Source organism: Sorex fumeus, unplaced genomic scaffold (assembly GCF_029834395.1).
Source record: "Sorex fumeus unplaced genomic scaffold, SorFum_2.1 ptg000006l, whole genome shotgun sequence".
NCBI lineage: Eukaryota > Metazoa > Chordata > Mammalia > Eulipotyphla > Soricidae > Sorex > Sorex fumeus.
In genome coordinates this window covers 39827161-39842149 of record NW_026606063.1, presented here as the reverse complement: position 1 = coordinate 39842149, position 14989 = coordinate 39827161, and the positions used below count along the sequence as shown (strand labels likewise).

At 56.3% G+C, this 14989-nt stretch overlaps 1 protein-coding gene across 16 annotated transcripts in view; it reads left to right on the top strand.

Annotated features, from left to right (window-relative positions):
- Nucleotides 1-14989, top strand: part of DYSF (dysferlin) — a 223830-nt gene that overhangs the window by 121637 nt on the left and 87204 nt on the right. For all 16 annotated transcript variants that reach the window (XM_056123866.1, XM_056123861.1, XM_056123864.1 and 13 more), the window contains 3 exons: nucleotides 4223-4316; nucleotides 5134-5211; nucleotides 13464-13645. In XM_056123866.1, coding sequence (XP_055979841.1) covers nucleotides 4223-4316; nucleotides 5134-5211; nucleotides 13464-13645 — 354 coding nt within the window. The remainder of the gene's footprint in view (nucleotides 1-4222; nucleotides 4317-5133; nucleotides 5212-13463; nucleotides 13646-14989) is intronic.

The following is a 14989-nucleotide window of genomic DNA, read 5'->3' as shown; positions in this document are numbered from 1 at the left end:
AAGGGCTCTCCTCCGTTGGCTGCGCCAAAAAGACACAGCAGAGCCTTGTGTGGGCTTTCTGAGGCCGGGGAAGACACCGGCCCGGGCTCTCCAGGCCCCTCGGTCCTCGAGTCTTGGCAGGCCGGACTGTGCCCGCCCCAGGGCCCTGCTCGAATCTTGAGTTCTGATGGGAAAGAGGAGGCTGGGTTGAGGCTGAGGGACCCGTGGCTCTGCCAGCTAGTTGTGCCACCCCTGGGAAGATATTAACCTCTCTGGGCCCCTGTGTTTTCACTTATCAGAGGTGGGTGATAACAGCACAGCAGAAATAATAACCCCACCTCCGTAGGGTAAATCACTGCTGTCCAGGCCAAGGCCAGCTCACAGCTTGTTTATGTGACTCAGGCTGTGCTGGCCAGGAGCCAGGCTCATTGCTGGAGGCGTGGTGGGGTCACTGTCCTGCTCCTCTCTCATTGTCTTGCCATAACGGATGGCAGCTGAGTAGTCACCACACAGACGATCGGACCAGTAAAGGCAGATGCATCCCATCCGGCTTGTGTGGACCAAGCCTGCCAACCTCAGGTCTAACTTAGAGCACTTGACTCGGTCGGGCAGTCTTCTCTGTCTGTACAAGCTCTCACTTAACCCGCCCAGGTCTGTGAGTTTCTCTATTTTGTAGATAAGTAAACGGAGGCACCAAGAAGAAAAGTAAATATTCTTCTGGCTAAGTTTCCTCGTGGGCTGGAGCGATAGCACAGCAGTAGGGCGTTTGCCTTGCACGCAGCCAACATGGCCGACCCGAGTTCGATTCCTCCGCCCCTCTCGAAGGGCCCGGCAAGCTACCGAGAGTATCTTGCCCGCACGGCAGAGCCTGGCAAGCTACCCGTGACGTATTCAATATGCCAAACACAGTAACAAGTCTCACGAAGGAGACGTTACTGGGCCCACTCGAGCAAATTGATGAACAATGGGAGGACCGTGACTGTGACTGTGAGTTTCCTCGTATGAGCATCTAGGAAGAGTGTGTATCAAGTGTATCAAAGCATTTGCCTTGCCTAGGTGAAGCCTTGGGTTTAATCCCTGACAATCAAAACAAACAAACAAAAAAGCAACAGAGAGCCCATGAAACCCCCAAAGCAGCATAAAAGTGGGGCTGCGTAGAGTCCGCAACCTTCAGCCCTGCGCGTGCTATCTGGATGTCCTCGCAAAGCCGAGTAAGAAGAGAAGGGAGTCAGGCTCCGAGGCCAGGGGAGCGGTCCTGTGCTGGTGGATATTCAACTTGGCCCGCTCAGGAAGAACTCCCACTCTGCAGAGCCTACTTTGTGGCCTCTGCTGATGGGGCTGGAGAGATAGCACAGTGGTAGGGTGTTTGCCTTGCGTGCAGCCAGCCCGGCCGAGCCAGGTTCGATTCTTCCACCCCTCTCTGAGAGCCTGGCAAGCTTGAGAGTATCTCACCCGTGACGTATTCAATATGCCAAACACAGTAGCAACAAGTCTCAAAATAGAGACGTTACTGGGCCCGCTAGAGCAAATGGATGAACAATCGGAGGACAGTTTGTGTTTGCTGATTTCCTGGCACTCATTCTGCCCTCATGGCCAGTTTCACGCTGGCGTCCCTGAATGGGAAGAAACAGGAAGTGGGCACTGTCTACGTTGTGGCATTGAGATATGGGATACAGGGCCAGAAGGACAAAGGCAGCAATGTGACCAGGACCCTAGGAACATGAGTGCACATTGTCCTGGTTTCTTGACAGAATTTGTTGTTAAGAATTGATAACAGTGGACTGGAGCCATAGTAACAGTGGGGAGGGCACTTGCCTCTCATGTGGACGACCTGGATTCGATCCCCGGCATCTCATTGGTCCCCTGAGCACCGCCAGGAGTAATTCCTGAGTGCAGAGCTAGGAGGAACCCCTGAACATCACCAAGTGTGGTCGCCCCCAAAAGGAAAAAAGAATTGATGACATTTTTATTTCTGCAAATGGCTGTTTCACAACCAGCTTGCACAAAGACCAAAGAATTTCATGACCTGCTCTTGGGGCCACGTCAGTGCAACCCAGGCAGGTCCTAGAGTTCCCCTGATTCTGTGACTGATATGTCAGAGATGGGGGAGGGGGGATCCTGGGTCATCATACACAGGCTGGCATGCTCCCTGTAACTCGAGGAAGGAGCTGAGCCCCACTGCTGCTTGTTGGCCAGGCTGCTTGTTGGCCCAGAAAGTGGGACCCTGCTGACCCCTGAGAGGCCTTGGGGGTCTCTGTTGTGCTCTCCCTGGCCCCCACTGTCAGCCTGGCTCTGCTCGCTGCTCTCCTGCTGCCTCTGTCCTGTCTCAGTTTCACAGATCCCGAACCAGACCCTGGCTCAAGGGGTGTGTGTGTGTGTGTGTGTGTGTGTGTGTGTGTGTGTGTGTGTGTGTGTGTTCTGCAAACGGTGGAACAGAAGAACCCCAAATTGGCTCCTGTTTCTGGGTCCAATTGAGATGGATTGAGGAGTGTTCCTCCCAGCTGCTGGTTCTCCCAGAACCTTCTACCAAACTCCGGAGGGCAGGGGAGCCCCAGGGGAGGAAGGAGAAGGTTCCTTCCAGAGAAGGAAGGTTCCTTTGAGTCCCAGGCTCAAGGCCCCTCTGGGAAGCCTCTGTGGCTGGCCGCCGGGCAGCCGTGGGTTGGAGAAGGCCCAGTCCCTGGGTGAGCAGCGGGATCCCTTACAGGCTGGTCCCCAAACGAGTGCGTGGCTGTAGACTGCGCCTGCCAGCCCTGGCCCGGGCGAATGCATTGGCATGAGCTAGGGAGGCAGGAATGTGTCTGTGGGAAACTCAATGCCCCGGGCCTGGCCCTGGGGCTGGGGCAGAGTGTGCGGGCGAAGTGGGGGGAGGGGAGGGTGAAAAGTGGGTGGCTGAGCACAGGGGCATCAGTTTCCTGCAGCCTGACTCTGCCCAGGACTCTGAGGGAAGCCTATCCCCCTCAATCCCTTCCCCCCCACACCTGCTAAGATGATCCTCCCCCACTACCGGGGTGAGCATGAGTGTGCTGTCTTAGTCCCTCTCTTCCAGGAAGACCTCCTGGGAGCCTTTTTTTTTCTTTTTGGGTCACACCCGGCGATGCACAGGTGTTACTCCTGGCTTTGCACTCAGGAATTACCCCTGGTGGTGCTCAGGGGACCATATGGGATGCTGGGAATCCAACCTGGGTTGGCTGGTGTAAGGCAAAAGCCCTACCTGCTGTGCTGTTGCTCCAGCCCTGGAAGCCTCTTTTAAGAGGCTCTTCTGGGACCCTCCTCCATTCTGCTCCACTCCGCCAAAGCCCTACCATCAGTCAACCCACACCTCCTCTTACTCTTCCTATCATTCTAGGGTCAGTCTGGGCCTAGCGCTATGGAGATGTCAGGTTGGGATGGGGGGTTGCTGATCTCCCTGGTGAAGAGGGGTCAGAGGTCGAGAAGTACCCCTACTGAGTGTGGGGTCTCATGGGTGTGGGGTCTCATGAGTGTAGGCCGTGTGTTGGCTCCCCCTACCAAAGTCCACTACAGTGAGGCAGTTGCCCCTGGCTACAGCTGGGCCCTCGTCTTGTCACTAGGATGAGTGTGGGAGCCGGGGCATGGCAGTCTCTGCCGGAGCTGGGCCCCATGACCGGCTCTGTGTGCCCTTGGCACCAGCCCCATTTCCGGATTTGCATGGGCTGACCGAAATGCTCAACAGGCTCTTTGGGGCTTTGGATCCCCCTCAGCAGCTGTGGTGGGCTGACACACGGAACTGTCCCCCAGAGAGCCCTGGAGAGTCCTTCCTGCTATCACACTCCAGCCTCCCAGGGATGGGGTCACTCCAGCTACCATTCTGGCGACACTGGTCTCCCTCAACAGGAGATTTTCTCTGGCTCAACTGTAGTTAGGGCCTGGGGTGCTGGAGGAGAGAAAGGGATCCTTTCTTTTGGGTTTGGTTTTGGGGCCACAGGTCTTATGCCTGGCTTTGTGCTTAAGCATCACTTCTGTCAGGGCTCGGGGGACTATAGGTGGGGTCAGAGATCGAACCAAATCAGTTTCATGCAAGGTCAGCGCCCTCCCCACTGTATTACCTCTCCAGCGGAAGCGCACCTTTGACTGAGACACAAGGCAGATGGCCCAGAGATCAGCAGCTGAGGACCACTGTCTAAAGGGCTCCTGCTGGGGGTCGGGGGGGTGCCTGAGCTTTGGGGCCTTCTCCTTGCCCTCCCAGGCTCTGAGAACAGGATTTGACAAGCTTTTTTATCTGCAGGGGGGCATGGTGGATGACAGGAGTGAAGATTCCATGTCTGTCTCCACCCTGAGCTTCGGTGTGAATAGACCTACGATTTCCTGCATCTTTGACTGTGAGTGAGGCTGGGAGGGCTGGGTGAGCCCATGTGAACCTGACACGTCTGTGTGGGGTGTATGGTCAGGTGTGTGCGGGATGACAGAGGAGAGCTCAGCCAGTGGTGTGAATGTGGGTATGTGTATAAGTGCATGCATGTGTGTAAATGGATATGTGTCTTGTACATGTGTTTTTAAAGTGTAAATGCATATGTATACACACATGTATGTGCCTTATAGACTTGTATTAATGCGGATGTATAGGTGCATGTATGTACACTGTCTTACACATATGTGTTTATGTTTGCCACCTGGAGATATATATGCACAATGCATATGTCTCATCCACATATATGTTTATGTGTGGATGTGCGTCTACACATGCATATGCACATACATATGTCTTGCATGAAAATGTCTTTATGCATTAATGTGCATGAAAATTCAAATGCATGTGTCTTGTATGTATGCATGTACCATACACATATGTGCTTCCATGTATGTACGTTCACATATGTGTGTAATGTACCCTATCCATGTGTGTATGTATAAGCATCTTATGTGTACGCATGTGTATTTATGTCTGTGTGCCCATTTCTGTGTGGTCTGTGCATCTGATTAAGCTTGTGATGGGTAGTTTCAGGCTGGGCACACTCTAACTGTCCCTACCATCCTCGCCTTCTTTGCTCTTCCTGACCCTGGGACGTAGCACTGGGTCTGCCCTCTTCCAATGGCAGCTGTCCCGCACCGCGAGGTGTGTGTCCTTTCTGCTATCCTGTGGGTGGCCCCGCCCTCCTCTCTCACCTCATCTGCGCGCTCTTTCGCTCCCTCACACAGATGGGAACCGCTACCATCTCCGCTGCTACATGTACCAGGCCCGAGACCTGCCTGCCATGGACAAGGACTCTTTCTCTGGTAGGTGGAATGGGTGTCTGTGTGACGTGGGGGACATGCATGGAGAGCTTGGAAGGTGGCCTGGGTGGGGCTTCTGTGACAGGGGTGGGGTAGGGGCTGTCTGTGCTGGGTCCTGTAGGGGTGCGGCTATGTATGGGCTCCCAGGGCCTGTTTTTGCTGGGTCCTGTAGGGGTGCGGCTGTGTATGGGCTCCTGGGGCCTGTGTGGGCTGGGTCCTCTTGAGGTACATATGGGCTTCTGGGGTCTCTGGTTGTCAAGGGGTCTTTCTAGACCTCTCTGCCTAGTTGACTTGACTATGCCCCCACTCCTAAAAGCCCCCTTGGCTTGACCCCTCTGGCCTTGGTTTCCTCTCTCTGGGACTGACTGCTTATTACTCTCTGGACCCTGGGGTCCCCACCCCCACCTTCAGTGAGGATGCACAGTCATGATTAGTTAGTTAGAGCTAACTCATTAGGGGTCCCTCATGTCCAGTCACATATTTGGTGTTTCCTTTGGATGCCTCAGGGGCTCTTTGGTCCATTATCTATGACCAAATTGCTCGTGTCTGCGCCCCAATCCCCAGACCCCACTTCAGGGCTCCTCCCCATCTCCCACCTCACCGTGGCGGGGGCTGCCCGAATCTGATGAATCTCTCAGAGTCATTCCCTCCTCCTCCTCTTCAGCTCATGGGGCCAACCCTGGCCTTGTCTCTCTTCTCCTGCCCTCCCTACTGCCTTCCACTCTTCCCCCCCCTCCACCCCCACAGAGCCGGTGACATCAGCCCCAGTTTCAGGTGTGGACCCTGACAGATTCCACTTCCTCAGCCTGGCAGGAGCTGCTTGGTGCTCAGTCCAGGGGACCCTCCTGGTTTCATTCCCTCCAAACGCCTTTCAATCTGTTCCCTCTGGTCCTACCGACTTAGATGACCCCATTTCCGGGCCCTTCTACGGTCCTTGTCTTTGCACCAGGGTTCTCACATATGTTACTTCCCTCTTTCTTTTTTCCTTTTTGTTAGGGGTTCCTAGGCAGTACTCAGGTGGTCTAGGGACCCCATCAGTGAGATTCTCGGCCGCTTCAGTCCGACAGTTTAGCGCAAGGCTTGAAGATGTGCTTTGCTCAGGCTCAGCTACACTGGGGATACCTGGGCCACTGAGGATCCTTCACTGCCGGGAGCCTCCAGGGCTGTGCCTGTTCAAGTGGTGCCGGGACTCGAACCTGAGTCAGCCACAAACAAAACTCTAATTGCTGCGCTATTTCCCTGTCCTTCCATCCTTATGTTTGACCTAGTGAGTTCCCACCTGTCCTTGGAAATGCAGCTCAGACGCCCTCTGACTGCTGGATCTGAGCTGCTTGGTCCCAGCCTGTGGCCACCCTCCTGGGTCAGAACCCCTGTGTCCCAAACCACTCAGCTCCTGCCTCTGCCACCTCTGTCCACCATCCCACCGAGTTCCTTCGGGAAGAGGCTTTGTCTTCCTGTGTACCCGGAATACCCAACCGGAAAGAGCTAAAATCAGGGGCTCGCTCTGCATCTAGGAACGTAACCGACATCATTTCCTGCCCCCTTTTATTCCACCCCCTATGAAGTAGGGATTTAGCTTTCTCCCCCTTTCACTGATACGGAAAAACTGGGACTCCGGTTAGCCAGGTTGCTTGCATAGTTGCCATAGTCGAGAAGTGGCACACTTGCTCTAAACCCTGGCCCTTTTACTTGAGTCATTTTGGGACCTGTGACCTGCTGGTCCCTAAATGCACTGCAGCTGACAACACTGCACCTGGGGCTTCTTCCCAGGTGCCGCCCTGAGGGAGGAGCCCCCTGTTCTTCCTCCCCAACAGCTCTCTCTCTCTCTCTCTCTCTCTCTCTCTCTCTCTTCTCTCTCTCTCTCTCTCTTTGAGGGCATTTTTGAGGGGTTGGGCCACACCCGGAGATACTCAGAGCTGACTCCTGGCTCTGTGCTCAGGGATCACTCCTGGTGGTGCTCAGGAGACCCCATTATGGGGTGCTGGGGATTGAACCAGGCTCTGCTGCGTGCAAGGCAAGCACCTTCCTTTCATTATCTCTCTCCGACCCCCTTGGCTCTTGTCCCTGAGTTCCTTGCCTCCTAGTCCTCCCCAAGGGGGCAGTTTCACTCCTGTGCTTGGGGCCCCTGGCCCCGAGTGCGTCCTCTGCCAATCCCTGCAGACCCTAGTACACAGGGATTATTCGACTGGGGCCACAGCTTTCTGGGCAGTTTCCAGGATGTTTTCTGATAATGGGAATGCGTCCGGAGGGAAAAAGAAGTCAGTGCAGCCAGAACCGCCTGCAGGGAGGGTGGAGAGGTGAGCGTGCAGGTGGCAGCTCTGTGAGGTGGGTGGTAAGGAGCAGGCCAGGTGCAAGACCTGCGCCTTCTGTGGGCAAGGCTAGCCGGGGACCCTGCCAGCAGAGGACGCCCACCCGGGGCCGCTGCCTCTCGGGGACTGCAGCAGGTCGGGCTGGTCTGACCTGTGGAGAGTCACACTTTCCATGCTGGCCCCACCCCCTCCTCCAAATAAACATCCCTGGAGCTTTGAGGGCACTGCCCAGGGCTTCCTCTGAGACCGCGGGCTTCTGAATGAAAGGGCTGATTGAGCAGCTGCTGGAAAGGAAAACAGCCGCCAACACGGGTGAACCTATCAAACCCAGAGTGTTTATTTTCACTCCCAAACCCTAAACCAAAGCAGTTTCTCCCCTGGAACTGACCTCGGGGTGGCTGGCGGCCGGAGGCTGTGCCTGGCCACCACCGGCAGACATTTCTGGGAGGAAACTCCTGTGTGAATCCGGACCGTCTGGGACCAGGGCAGGCCCACAACAGAGACTCCATCCGCTCCCGGCCCGCCTGCCCCTGGCTGTGACCTCAAGGGCTCCCCTCGCGAAGCAACTCAGGGGAGTGGGTGGGCCTGGGACAGGCGCCCAGCCCTGGCCCATGAGGTGGACTGTTCCTCTCAGGTGTCTTCATTCTCCACGGATGAGGATTTGGAGGGATGCTCAGGAATTGCGCGGGACTCGCTGAATAGTACCAGACTTGGTCGGGAAGGGGAGGGTTGGGGATATCACCACCTAGGTCTATTCTTGGGACCCCAGGAAGGGCGTGTGATCTGGCATAAGGACCGTGCAGTGGGACTTCCCTCAAACGACTCTCTTTCATGTGGGTGGGGTTGTTTGTCCCTGCCCGGAGGCGTCAGGTCAGGAACATGCCCTGCGTTTGCTCTGAATGGAAAGGTGAGATGAGAGAGGGCGTGGGTGTCCCGGGGCCCCAAACAACGCTGGTCTGAGCGGAGTGCAGTCTGAGTTCTCCGAGGGCGTCAGTCGGGGTGGAGCAGTCTGCAGGGCCGCCATCACCGGCTCTCTCTCACTGCTCCTGGGGAACTTGCCCTTCACCCCAGAACCACCGCAACAGTGCTGGGACGGGGGGCACAGCTCTGCTTCCAGGGCCACCACCATTGCACCCAAGGTTGTTCTCTAGCCCCCCCCCCCCCCCCCCCCCCCCCCCCGCCTCCGGAAACTCCCTGTTGCTTTGGCTAACCAAGCCAAAGAGAGATGGTTTGGAGGCCAGCAAGAAGCGGATTCCTTTACGGCGACGAGCTGGTTTGTCCAGAAAGCAGGCCCTCTGCCCTTTCTGCTGGCCTCCTGGCTCCTGGGAGGCCAGGGCTGAGGCTTGATGCCCCCTGGCTGCCTCCCTGGCTGAGGTCACGCTGCGGTGTGGTGATTTGGTTTCCCCAGATCCAGACTGGGTCCTGGGAGGAGTTTGGGAACTCTTGCGTTAGGGCTTCCTCTGTCTGGACTCGGGTCCTGCCCCACCCCCGCGATTGAAGCCCAGCTTTGTGTTCACTTGGCTTAGGGCAGGGGTGGGGGTGGGGACTTCTCCCCAGGAGCTTAAGGAGCTGTTTTCCAAAGTGCTCTGGAGGCTTGTGAAACGCTCCACTTAAAGAGGGTTCCTGAGGCAGAGACGGGAACGCCGGAATCCAGCCACCATGGGCTCCAGTGCCTGGAGGGGGTCTGGGGCAAGGACCCCCCATGTTAGCTCCTGGGAGAATGGGAGGAAGCTGGTGTACAAGCTGCAGTGGAGATAGCTCCACAGAATCTGGGAACTTTGGGGTCTTCCCTCCACACCCCTCCTTCCCCCCGATGGCCCTGTCCTCTCCCAAGCAGCCTCCAACCACGGACTGTACCTCATGGACCCAGATTTCTTGGTGGTTTTTAAGGCGCCCTGCACAGTGCCTTAAGTCCTTTCCTGCCTGGTTCCTGCCTCATCCTAGACACTCATTGGATTTGAGCTCCCCCCACCCCCCTGGTGCCTTGCCCACCCCTTTATTAAGTTGCACGAGCCACGTTGCTTAGAGCTGGTTGTGTTCCCTTACCACCCATGCTCGTGATCTTCGGAACGCAGAGTGTGCCTCATTCATCTTCCTGCACGTGGCTCCGCGGCACAGCAGTTCCATCCCTAGAATCAAAGAATGCAAATACTTGGTCTCCCCGGCCCTGTGCTCATCTGCCCCCATGCCCGCCAGTCACTGTGATGGAATGAAGATGCCTCACAGAGGCTGCCACGAGCATCGGCGCACCTAAAGCTTTGTGGTCCATTTGGCCGATGCCCAACAATATGGGAAACGGGGTTTAAACAGTTCTGTGTTTTTCGGGGCATCCTGCCCAATTGCTTTCCTGAAAGCTTGCTGAATTGCTTCCAGCAATAAAGGAGAGTACTTCTTTCATCAAATATTTGCCAACACTGGGTTTTATACTTCGAAACATTTTTTTTTTAATTTTATAGGAAAAATATTGCTGCATTAAACTTTTCATTTGCCTTGTTTTGCTGACTTGCTCTTGCCTGCCTCCCATCCAGGGTCCTTTCCCCAGCCACAGCAGGGAGAGGGAGCACTGAGCTGGGAGTCTGAAGGTGGCCTTCCCAGCTTTGTGTTAGTGTGGGCCGGTGACTTCACTCTTAGGGCCAGGAAAGGGTTGGTGATGATGTTCCTCACTGGTTATCTGAACCGGCAGGGGAGAAGGCTCAGAGACGACAAATGAAGAAGCCAAGAACTCCTCCCTGGAGTTCTAGAAGGACCTGAGCAGCAGAGCTCAAGCTGGACAGCCCATGTGCAATCTCCAGGTCCAGCTAAAGACTCGACTGCTTGGGGCTGCGGAGGGGTGACGGGGAAGGGGTGGCAGACAGTGTGTGTGTTCCCAGCTGCGTGCAATCCCCCACTCCCCCACCAAGCACAGCTGGTGCTCTTAATGGGGGTACCAGTCGAGCCCCCGTCTGCCTCAGGGGTTCCAGAGGGTGTGGAAGGGGAGACCTGGGGGGGGGCTGATGCTACCCCTCTGTGGGGGGGATCCTGAGAGAGCCCCAGGTGGGCAGGGACAGGCTAGAGTGAGCCTTTTCACCTCCTCCTCTCCTTGGAAATCCTCTGCCCCTGGCTCTTTCCTGATGAGGGGTGTGTCAGTGTGTCTGTGTGTCTGGCTTTCTTCCTTCCGACCACCTTGCTGCAGCACCCCAACCCTTCCCCCTTTCCTTTTCTTTTCTTTTTTTTTTTTGAGGGGCTCAGCGGGGAGAGGCCAGGCCCCAGCACACAGTAGCCCAGTGTCTGCAGCCCGGGGCGTCCAGACCTGCTCTTTACAATGCCTTTGTTGTGTGTTTTCCTCTCCTGGGCGGGCGGGGCGTGTGTGTGTGTGTGTGTGTGTGTGTGTGTGTGTGTGTGTGTGTGTGTTGTGGGGGGGCGGTCTGGGTGAGTTTTGTTTGAACGCCACCCCCCTCTCTGTCCCCAGCGCTGAGCTCATTGCCTGAGCTGATGGGGTTGCTGGAAGGAGTCAGCCGGCTCGGGGGGCCAGTGTGGGGGGTGCTGCCAACACCAATACGGCGTGCAAGGCCGCTACAATGTGCAATTGTGATCTTTGTGTAAACGCGGTCGGCCTGGGGCCCGAGCGCTTATAAAAATAAAGCGTTTGGGAAGCACGGGGGGCGGGAACAAAAGGGGCTTTTTCGCGGGCTCTCTAATATGGTTTTATTTATCGGAACGCGCCCTCTCTTCCTTACTGGAACCAGCAAGAGGTTCTCGGCCGCGCTTGGAGCTGATGGTATCACAGCCAGACGGTTTCATTAAACGCACAGACGCCGCTGGGCCCTGCCAGGGGCAGGAGGGGAAGGGATCGGGGCCAGCCCTGCCTGGGCGGGTGCATGGAAGGGGAGCCCCATGCCAGGGATGCTTCCAACAGGCACAGAGCGGGGCAGACATGCTGAGCACATCGCCCCAGCCCCTTCTTTGAACAAAGGTCCCGCAGTGCCCCTGTTGACTCCGAAGAATCAGCATTGAGCCCAGTTTCCAGGAAGGAGCCATCCAGGGTCCACCCAGCCCATGTGCTTTTGTACTGGGAGGCTGATGCACAGGGCTGGGGTGGTGGTGGTGGTGGGGGGGTGTTAGCTAAGCTCAACGTTGCCCACGCTTCTCCCACCTCCCATAGATCCCCTCACCCCAAAACTTGGAATCTCGGGCCCCCATCCTTCAAGAGTGACCTTCCCTCTGTTCACTGCTCCCCTCACACCTCTTAACTTGTCCTCCTCCTGCACAGGGGGCCGGTGGGCCCCCTTGGCTTTCCTAGCAGGCAGGGAGCTGTCCGACTCCTTTTTCCTCTTGGGGGGGGTTTCTTCCCCCACCCCCAGCCCCATGTTGAGGTGGACCTGCCTGCTTGTGCCAAGGCTTCCTCAAGGTGATAAGGTGAGGGCAGCCACAGGGCTACACCTGGGAGATGCAGAGGAAGTAAAGGCACCATAGTGGCCGACAACCAAGGGGTCAGCCCTCCTAGAACCATTAGCATGGAGCAGAGCTTCCCGGCCCAGGGCCCTTGGCTTCTTGGGAGCTTAGGAAAGGGCAGCGAGCCAGAGCCTGTCCCCAGGCAGCTTCCCTGTGGGAGCAGACGGCTTTGTCTCTCTCCTGGTGTCAGTACCCAGTCTCAGAGCAGTTCCTCCCACGCCACTTTCCAGAGTCTGGCTCCAGGAGGCAGTCTCCGTGTTACCTGGAAACTAGCTAGAGATGCAGGCATTCAGGCCAGTTCTGACCTGCTGAATCTCACTTTGCAGGGGTGGGGGAAGGGGGAAGAGGAGGGACTGGAGTCTGTGTAAGTGTTCCAGGTGACTCCTGCATGCTTCCACATGAGAATCTACTCTAGAACCTTCTCCAGTGACTCCAGTGTCCCTTGGAGGTGAAGTACATGGAATGACTTGTGGATGCTGGGGGCAGAGCTGGCAGGCTGGAGAGTGGTTTGGGGGAAGCAGAGAGGGTTAGGGGGGCCTCAGCAGAGAGGGTTCCTCCCACACCACCCACTGCCCCTCAGCTCGAGTCCATGTGCTTCTCTCTGGTGCTCTGTGTCCATGTAGGCCACCAGCATCTTGGCCTGGATTGTTGAGTAACCTCACAGTTGGATTCCATGTATTGACTTCTGCCCACTCCAGCCACCTTTTTTTTTGGGGGGGTGGGAGGTGGGGAAACTCAAGCAGTGCTCAGGAGCCTTGGGATCTACTCCTGGTGATTTGTGGTCAATATGGCTGAAATTCAATGCCTGGGCCTGAAGATATGGCATTACTTGGGTCCTGTGTTGCTCAGGGGACCTCCAGCATCATGCCCTGTGATGCTTGTCAGACCATGTGGTGCAGGGGATCCAATCAGGACCGGACACCTACCTACCATGTGCCCTAACCACTGTACCACCCTGCCCCAGTGTGTTTTGCAGCCAGTGTGAGTTCGCAGACCCAGATGGACCTGTCTGATGCCTCATGTCTGTGCTGTGTTCTCTTGCCCTCACAAACTCCCTGGTGCCTTCTATCTAGCCTTCAGTGGTGATTTTACACTTACATGCATGGAGTCTTGTGTCAAAGATATTCTCAGCTCCTTTCCCCTGGGCTGGCATGCGGTAAGCACTCAGTAAGTGCTTTCTGGATGAAGGTATGAAGGAATAAATGATCCATCCAGCTGGACTTGGCCTCTGGTATCCATCCCAAGAAGGAACACCCTCCTCCACCCACACATATACACACAGTTGCTATCTGGATCTTCCTGACCATCACGGGGACCCCAGCTCCGTGTTGCTGTGGTTGCAGGCCAGCTGGCCTCCTGGAAGGTGGGGGCGAGCCTTGGGGTGCAGGGCTTCTCCCTGAAGGTCTCCTCAGCAGCTTCACCCCTGATGTGGCTCTGGGGCCTGGTGGCTCCTGACTCAGTGACTCACGTGCTGCTGTGTCCTGTCTTCTTCCCTGCTGCTTGTCCCCTGTGCAGACCCCTACGCCATCGTCTCCTTCCTGCACCAGAGTCAGAAGACAGTAGTGGTGAAGAACACGCTGAACCCCACCTGGGACCAGACCCTCATCTTCTATGAGATTGAGATCTTTGGGGAGCCCGCCAGTGTGGCAGAGCAGCCGCCCAATATTGTGGTAGAGCTGTATGACCACGACACCTATGTGAGTCTGTGTGCCTCATCCCTCCCCACCTGTCCCCTGCGTTGGGGGGTGGGTCCCGCTCCTGTGACAGTGTCGGGTGTCCTCTGGCCACGTTAGCTCTGGAGCAGTTTAAACGACTTTAGAGTAATCCCATGTGGATTGTTACCCAGCATGCAGTGCTGTGGCAGGGAGAGAGGACAGTCCAGGGAAAGGCATGTGGCAGTGGATCCGGAGCCTGGGTTTTCTCGGCCTCTGCCTTGCATATGGGGTCCCAGACCATAGACAGGGCAGACGGGGCCAATCCAATCCTGGGAACAGCGCTGGAACCTGGGGGTGGGTTTGTCAGGCTCACACATGTAGTTAGGAAGTTGGACTTCATTTCACAGGGCAAACCCAAAGCAAATCAACAATATTTTAATTGAAACAAAAAGAAAAGTTCCCAGGTGCATCGTGAGCTGGGGGACTCCACAGACATTTGTTACGTGCTCCTTTCTAGTAAGCTCTGCCCTAGGGTGAGGGGCTGAACATCACCCATGGCGACTCTGGGGAGGTAGCCCGTTGTTACCCCGGTGGCTTGGAGGTCCTCTCTGACTGGGCTTCCTGCCGTGACGGACCGCTCTTCAGTGCTGTCAACGTGTGACCCGTTTCCTGGCTGTGAATCCTGAGCAGTTGACACGTGACCCAGGCAACAGAGAGGAGAATTTTGCGTGTTGTTCACTTTTAACCCATGTCCCACATTTAGTACGTTGATGCCAGTGTCACAGTTTGTGTTAAACCACAGTCAAGTGTGAGCACAGGTGGTATGTGCTAGCATCAACGTGTTAAGCAGCACAGGAAGCGAGTGGCCTCTGATATTGCATAATGCAGTTCTAGAAGGTTCTACGGGCAGGGGTGGGTGGGGGCGATGAGAGATCTTGGGCTGAACTGTGAGTGTAGCTGGAGGTAGGGAAAACCCAGATAATGGAGGGAAGGGGGGATTGGGGTGTTTGAAGGAGACAAGCAGCGGAGGGTACAAGGCGGGGGGAGATTGAGGGTAGCAGAGGCAAGGCGTGAGGAAGACAGATGGGGTGAAGGAGAAAGGCGGATGAGGCTGCTGGAAGAGGGGAGTGAGGGGGTGCTCCTGGAGGAGGGTCTGTGTCAGTGGGTCTGACCTGTGGGCGGGGGTGGGGTGATGAACTGGGTGGGCAGTTGTTTGGCGATGTTTCCAGACAACTGCCATGACTGGGTGCCAGGCACTGTGTGACGTGTGGTGGCCAGGGGCCAGAGAAAGGGAGCAGGATTTAGGGTGGCCCTCCAGTTGCTGGGCTGTACCTGGTGATGGACGGTGTGGCTCTGTGGAGTGTTCCCTGAAGGAAAGCTGCTCAG